At 34.4% G+C, this 8,151-nt stretch overlaps 1 protein-coding gene across 1 annotated transcript; it reads right to left on the bottom strand.

Moving 5' to 3' along the window:
• Positions 1 to 1,332: 1,332 nt before the first annotated feature.
• On the bottom strand, positions 1,333 to 6,364 carry lmo4 (LIM domain only 4; the record flags this gene model as incomplete). Its single annotated transcript, XM_084120842.1, has 4 exons — positions 1,333 to 2,674; positions 2,838 to 2,934; positions 3,749 to 4,001; positions 6,343 to 6,364. The coding sequence occupies 4 exons, from the start codon at positions 6,362 to 6,364 to the stop codon at positions 2,510 to 2,512; spliced, it is 537 nt and encodes a 178-aa protein (XP_083976968.1). The 3' UTR covers positions 1,333 to 2,509.
• Between the last annotated feature and the right edge of the window lie 1,787 nt (positions 6,365 to 8,151).

Genomic DNA, 8,151 nt, shown 5'->3' with positions numbered 1-8,151 from the left:
AGCAGCAACTCTAATTATAGCAGGACTTAACAGGACTATTGCTTAATAGAGCAAATATAAGATTTTAAGTTTTGCTAATTTTATCTCCCTGCACTTTGTTAAATTGGCCTAAATAACGCTGCTCGCCCACCCCTTTGCAAAACAATAACAAGACAGCAAAGTGTTACCAGAACCACCCACCACCCGAGCAGCATTAAAAGGCAATTGTAGTATTCCTTTCCGTAGAACATCATTTGCCCAAACTGCCTTTTCAGTAAAAGGGGCGAAATTATGGAATTCTCTAACGTTACCAGACCACTTGAAATGTATTCCAACATTACCCACCTTCAAAAAAAAAAAAAAAAAAAAAAAAAAAAAAATTGTGGCTAATTCAGGAACAATATTGCTCTCATATTTAGTTTCTGCATTGTGCTCTCTCTAACAAAGTTAGTCTGTAGTTTTATTTTTAACTAAAAGCCCTATAGAGACAAGTGTTGTGAATTAGCTTTAGCTAAAAACACTATGATACATACATCAGATGACTGTTTAAGTTTCTCTATGTTTTTTTGTATCTGTCCCTATCTAAATAAACTTTAATAATAATAACTGTATTCAGAAATAACACTTATTTGGGCGATTTTACTGCGATTTATTTCGTAAGAGCAGCGCAACAAATATTTTATTGGAGAGGTATATTCATTATACACGGACTTTTTATGTAGAAGTAACAAAAATTCGTTCTATCGCGACGTATTCTATCGCTGTAACACATTATATAATTATTTTGAAAAACAAATCGTTCTGTTTTAAATGATTCTATAGTAAATTATTCTAGAGAACTTTCTATAATGACTACTTTTATCAGTGATTCTTAACTTGGGGACCAGGGTGACTTTAAATCATTTAAATATTAAATCATTTAAATATTAAAATGTAAAATATTGAAATAAATTAAAATGCACAATTTTTTTTTCAAGTAATCCTATTTCTTTTTCAACGTTTTTCACCTTCAATAACGATTTTTATTATTCAAGAATGTACAGTTCTTGAGACTTCTGGAATTACTAAATTATGTTGGGTGGGGGTGTCTTCAAATATGTGTTAGACTTAGATTTGACTCCTTAAAATATTTATTTGACATAACACAATACTTATTGCATAGAGACTCTATAGAAGTAGCACAACCGTCATTCTATTGTGATTCTATAAGGCAGGGCCACATTCTTTTATTAGGACTTATTCTTTAAGGACTTATGCTTTTAAAGCAGTGCAACTCATTCCTTTGTGATTTATTTTTTGGGTGCATGAACAACATTCTGTATTATTATTTTATTATTTATATTTTTTGACAGGTAAATTAATGACAATATATTCAGATTTACTATATGCAGGAGCAGCAACTTTTATTTATAATGCTTCAATTTTATAGTAGCATCCAATGTATTTTAGTTTATGGCAGAACATATAAACTCATTTAAAGGACAAATCCTTACTACAGAATAATGAATCAATAATACTCATCAGAAATATGGACTGATAGTCAGACTGGTTAAGAAGGCAGAAGCATACAGAAGTACATCAGTCATTCTTCTAGGCTGCATGAGTCACACAAAAATATCCATATTACAATAATTACAGATAAGGACATGATGGAATGGTGATCTGAATGCATAATTTAATGGATTAATCCTGCACATAGCTATCATGTTAATGGTTGCCTTTACTGGACAATTCTCTTATCTTTTAACAAAGGCTTATTTACAGGCATTTCTTAAGTTACAGAATTTCACTTCAGCCAACAGAGGGTGGTGTTCTCCATGAATTCTGTCAATTATGTAGAAACCATTTAAAATGAATCATAGTAACTTAAAACACAGCTCTGAAGAGATCCTTAAAGGAGTTTAAGGTTTTTAATTATTCTGAACAAAGCAAATATAACTTCACAACATACTTTAAAGATTGGTACTTTATAGCAAGCTTAAAATTAATTTAAAAAACAAACAAACAAACAAACAAACAAAAAACCCATTATGCTCTCCAAGAGATCATCTGGAGTGCTGTTTTAAAGGATACAGAGTACATGGGCTCTCTGGATGCTGCTAGAATTGATTTATGGGCAGGTTAATTGCAGACCAGGAAGAATATCCGCATCATTACCAAAAGATAAACGTCACTCACACACCAGTGGAGGATGGTGTGTTTTCACTGCCTGAAAGTGAAGACTATTTCAAAACTAACAAACACCAAAACTAAATTGCAGGTCCACAACATATAAGAAAGGTCATTCTGCAAAACCAATTCATAATTGATTATGATACGCAAGGATGCTCGCTGATATTGCTTTATAGCTCCAATGGCTAACCTCATTTAAACTGCCAGATATTACCATATACGTTGAATTTCCACAATATTAGACCTTCACAAAATAGACTGTAGCTGACAAAGCAACTACTGGGTTATATGAGGTCTTGAATATGAAACTAGGAGCTCCATTAGTGTCTCTTTCTCAGAGCTCAGCAAAAAGATGAGCTCAGGACTTCTGTTCGGATATGTTGTGCTCCCTGAGTGAATCCAAGTGGTCGTTTCTGTGCACACAAGCTGTTGGCCTGTCCCGTTCACAGTACAGATTTCCATTCGCATAGTGAAAGCGGTCACCAGGAAGTAGCTGGTTATGGCAGATAGAGCATACAAAACACTACAAGAGCAAAGAAAGAAATTCAATGAAGAAAACATATTACAAGGCACCCCGCACCCCCAAAACACACTTCAGCATGTAAGTGTAAAAATGTAGGAGTAAAAATGTAGATAATTTATGAATGAACTGTATTTAAATAGGTCAGTTTAATAGAGTAAATTACCTTGACATGGAAAACATTGCCCTGTGCTCGCATAACCATTTCATTTGCTGGGATAGACTTGCTGCAAGTCCTGCAGGCTCCGCTGTTACCAAATAATCTGTAGTGAATATCATCACAGATGTTATTTAATAAGCAAGTCATTAGTCTTTTTTCCTCTTTCACAAACACAGAAAGCCATTTACAGCTTTTAAACCTACATTCCTGTTTGAACTTTTTCCCACTTTGTTTCCCAATTTAAAGGGATAGTTCACCCAAAAATGAAATTCTGTCATCATTTACTCACCCCACTTGGAACAAAAAGGAAGATATTTTTATTTTTCAATATCATAAAAGGAAAGTCAATGGGGTACAGTGCTGTTTTGGACTCCCATTTACTTGAATCGTATGGACAAAAACTATACTAAAGTATTTTCAACTTATGCGTTCCCCTCAAAGGAATAGTCCACACAAAAATGAAAATTCATAATATACTCACTATCAAGTAGTTCCACACCGGTTTGAATTTCATTCTTCTGTGGAACACAAAAGACGATATTTTGAAGAATGTTGATAACCAAACAGTTTCGGTTCCCATTGACTTACATTGCATTTTTTGCCCATACAATGAAAATCAATGGTAACCGAAACTGTTTGGTTATCAACATTCTTCAAAATACTGTCTTGTGTGTTCCACAGAAGAATGAAGCTGATACAGGTTTGGAACGACATCAGGGTGAGTAAATGATAGAATTGTCATTTTTGGGTGAACTATCCCTTTAAGTCTATCTTATTTTATTTATTACAGTGACAGAAGACTATATTAGACATACAAAATAACTGCTTTCATTTAATCTAGTACATTTGTTTGCTCAGAATGTGAATGATGGTAAATTATTAAGGATGAAGATAAAGTGTTGTTCCTGTAGTCTGACCTTATATAGTCACTTTTGCAAAGGATCAAGCCACGCTTTGTGAAACACGATGAGCCAATTTCTGCCAGCTGGGCTTGGCAGCAGGAGCACTTGAGACAGTGGCAGTGCCAGTATCCATCCAAAGCAAACAGGAGGAAGCGGTCCAAAATCTTGCATCCACATCCAACACACCTCTTCCATGCCAGGGCCCCCATTCTGACATGAGGCGGTTGTGTATTACAAGCAGTGTTTACCATAATAAATGGGTCATTACCTAGAACAGAGTGAATGTAAACTGATCAGATGTTTCAATTATAAAACTGCACAAGAAACACAGACTGGATTCTGTAGATAAGTAGGCAATACATTTATTTAACCAATGGGCCTCTATCTGTATGACACAGACAGATAAACAATCTTCTTAAAGTAAACAAGTTCACACATTTATACTTGTTTGGCACAAAAATGCGCACTTACCTGCTTCACAACTTACAGATTATTTCACAGGCTCATAAATACAGAACAGAGGATCGCGTTCAGTCTGTCAGCTCGGATAGACGCAGACGCCGGACCATATTTTGTCTTTAGGCAAAAAAATAAGAAATGTCACGAATAAAACTTCATTTACTTACGTTTAAACTAACTCTCGTTGGCATATCATCATGATGAGGTCTGAGCATTGTAAGTTAACGGCGCTGTTTACACTGCTCGGTTATCAGACTTCAATCCCCTTTAAACATCCGTGAGCTGACGTCAGGCGCGCTTCAGCCAATCAGCAGTCACTTAAATTTTGGTCTCGAGCTGAAGCAGATGCAGTATTTAAATGCTGCATTATTGATGCTATCTTAATTTGGGTCGATTATCATTTGACTATATGTAATGTAGGCTACTATTTAAATTTTAACAGTAAATTACAAAATTATCTCGCAGAAATAGAACTGTCAAAGTGACTTTAAGTTTAGAAGAAGTGCCTCACATTTCTTATTCGGAGTCATTTACAATGGAGCCTTAATCACCCAACACCGGCACACACACACAGCGTCATGGCCAAATCACTATGAAAAGAAACCTTGACAGCAGTCTGATTGGGAGATAATAGAAAATCATCCGTGAGAAAAGGATCCTGCCTTTCTTATCATCTGTCTGTCATTTAGCCATGATTACCATCAGATGAAATACAATCAAAGCAGTTTGGTTGAAAAGTGGTAGTCATGGGAACCAAGGAAAACTGTTTATCTTAATTCAAACATGCGCACTCTCTAGATTACAGAGATGTAGGAGCTGAGAGGGAGGAAAGAGGGTTGTGTTTGTTGGCTTCTGTCACTCATTATGGTGTATTATGTCACTATTCAATGCAGAAAATTAGTCTCTGATGAATTAGTCTCTAGACAAAGACTAAGAGTAGCTTAGTGTTGATATATGTGCTGTTTGCTTGGAGGAACTAAAACCTAACTTCAGGTTTGCTGCTAATATCTGCAAACTGCAATCTGTTGTATGAGAAAAGTGCATTATACTACCATTAAAAAACCTGTTTAATTTACATTCTAAAAAAAGAAATGCACAGTCAAAGTAAAGTGACAATGTTTTAGGTGTTACGGGATGGCATATTGGTGCCTGTATATTTTACAATTTTAACTATACATGTTATTGAGATTTAAAGTTAATATAGGAGTCTACTTGATCTGCTTTTTACCTTAACATTTATGTTAAAACAGGTGGCACAATAGAAAGCCACGTGATGAATTCAAGTTCATCGTACTTGGCCTGTCCAAGAAAAATGGCCAATACTCGTATATAGATGGTCATATACACAACGACAACACACCATCAGGGCAACACACATGACACTATAATGAAATAAACAATAACTGAAAATGTAACACAAAAAAACAACTTATGTACAACACTGATTATCAGAAATAAGAAGAGCAAAAATGATATACAATATAATCATACACTGTAAGAAAAAAAGTCGCTGCCTTAAATTTTTAAGTTCAATCAACTTGGATGTTTAAGTCATTTCAACTTAAATTGCATTAAACTGACTTTTAAAAAAAAGTTGAATCTTGTATAACATATATTTTTTTTTAAATTGCTTAACTTATTTTGATGAGTTAAAGCAATGTAAAAAAAAACAAACAAAATTGCCATAACTTATTGATCATAATTTTTTTGCATGCAGGGACTTCTGGGAATGTCCTTTTACTGTTTTTCACTGTAAATTCTAATAGCAAATCATAGTTTTTAGTATTATAGTATTTTACAGTAAAATTACATATCACGTGATGTTAAAACAATTCGATTTTCAAGGTCACTTACAATTCATCAATTAACTGTTTTTTTTTTCTATAAAATGTAAAAATAAAAATATAATTAACAGTGTACAGTAAAAAGAGACATATGGACACATGAACATGAATTTGCATGAAGCCAGACTAACCTCAGCACAAATGTAATTATCAATGTACATGAGCTATTATTTTTTTCAGCCCTTATTGTTGGTTTTGCCTGTCCCCCCCATCATTAAGTTTATGTAATGAGGTCACAGTCGTTGATCTAATGGCGGAGCGCAAAGTTTATAGAAAAATAAGTAATTTTCTCCACATCTCCATTACTTTGTTTACTGAGCAGAGGCATGTTGTGATGTTCCAGGTAAAGCACAGGAGTCACATTAACAAAGAGTGTGAGCTGTCTGAACATATACAGTTAGATAAACATCAGATGGAAACCGTGAGACAGAGGCCACATTATTTAGAGCCGGAACCAGCCGATGTCTTTATAGCACAAGATTTTCATTATTGCTCAATAATTAAATCTGTGAAACATTTGACAATGATGTGCGTTTCTGTCCTGGTGATTAGAAGAACATTTCCAAACAAATCTACTACATTAGCCTACTTTAGCTGGTTATTTTAACGAAACAATTTCCTCTAATTAATGTATCCTTTCCCCACTGACTATAGCCAACAATTATGATGTTCATTAAAAATGAAGGGAAGCTGGACTGTCGATCAAACACATAAAGGGATTGTTTGAAAGGTCCTTTATTTGTTGCTGTGACAGCTCAATCACCCATCATGATCTAACCGGGGGGAGGTAAAAACCCGCCAACAATGACCATCAGAGGCTACAGACAGCCCTTCATTTGAGTGCTAATTAGAAAAATTATATCTCTGAAAGGCAGCCTGGTATCTGTTCCCAGTGTGTTGAGAGAGACAAGCTAAAGAGACAACAACGGGTTAATAGAAAAATTAATTATTTACACTATTATCTAGGCCATGCCATTGGAAGAATGACTCAATAATGCTTTAATTGTGTTGCTGATTACATTTCCACTGAGATGGACTCAAAAGCATATCACCCCTCTGATGTTTATTAATTGTATGTGCCCTGATGAGATAACAGGGATATTGCACTGGTGCACATCACTTCTTGAGCACATCTCCTGTGTTCATGTCAGCGGTGAGCTCCTCTATGGAAGAAGAGAGGTTACAGACCATTGGGTCATACACAGTTATTCTAGATCAAAGAAAGTTTATGGAGGTTAAAAAAAAAAGATTATTTTTTTCTTCAGAAAAGACATGCATACACCACTGTGCAAAAGTTTGAGGTCAGTAAGTTTTTTTTTTTTTTTAAAGAAATTAATACTTTCATTCAGCAAGGATGCATTAAACATATTGGCCTTTGAATCTAAAGATGACCTTGATACCGATGTCACTTTCACATTTAATACATTTGCTTGAGTGTGAACATGAATGTGATTGTCTTAGTCCGTGTTAAATAGCGCCACAACGTCATACGCCTTGAGCAGAATGATGGTTATGTCGAACGCTATAACATTCAAAAGTTTGGGGTCAGTAAGATGAGATTTTTCTTTTTTAAAGAAATATAGTGACAGAAAAGTGACAGAAAAGACATTTATAATGTTCCAAAAGATTTCTATTTCAAATAAATGCTGTTCTTTTGAACTTTCTATTCATCAAAGAATCCTGCGAAAAATGTAAGACGGTTTCCACAGAAATATCAAGCAACTGTTTTTAACATTGATAGTAATAAGAAAAGTCTCTTCAGCAGGAAATCGGCATATTAGAACGATTTCTGAAGGATCATGTGACACTGAAGACTGGAGTAATGATGGAGAAAATTCAGCATTGCCATCACAGGAATAAATTACATTTATAAATTGTAATATTTCACGATTATACTTTTTTTTTATCACATGAATACATGAGACTTCTTTAAAAAAAAAAAAAAAAAATTTTTTAAATGGAACCGATCCCAAACTTTTGAACAATAGTATAGGTTTAATTTGTGTTTTTAGTTACAAAAAAGACAAAGCATATTAAAAAATAAACAAATGAAGTCTAATATAATTTTCTCATATAAGAATGCCCTGATGGCCCTCCATATATTTTAGCTTCTCC

The sequence above is a fragment of the Abramis brama genome (genome assembly GCF_963993115.1).
Source record: "Abramis brama genome assembly, chromosome: 7".
NCBI classification, from domain to species: domain Eukaryota; kingdom Metazoa; phylum Chordata; class Actinopteri; order Cypriniformes; family Leuciscidae; genus Abramis; species Abramis brama.
Note: the sequence above shows the minus strand (reverse complement) of the source record. Positions and strands in the feature narration are given on the sequence as shown.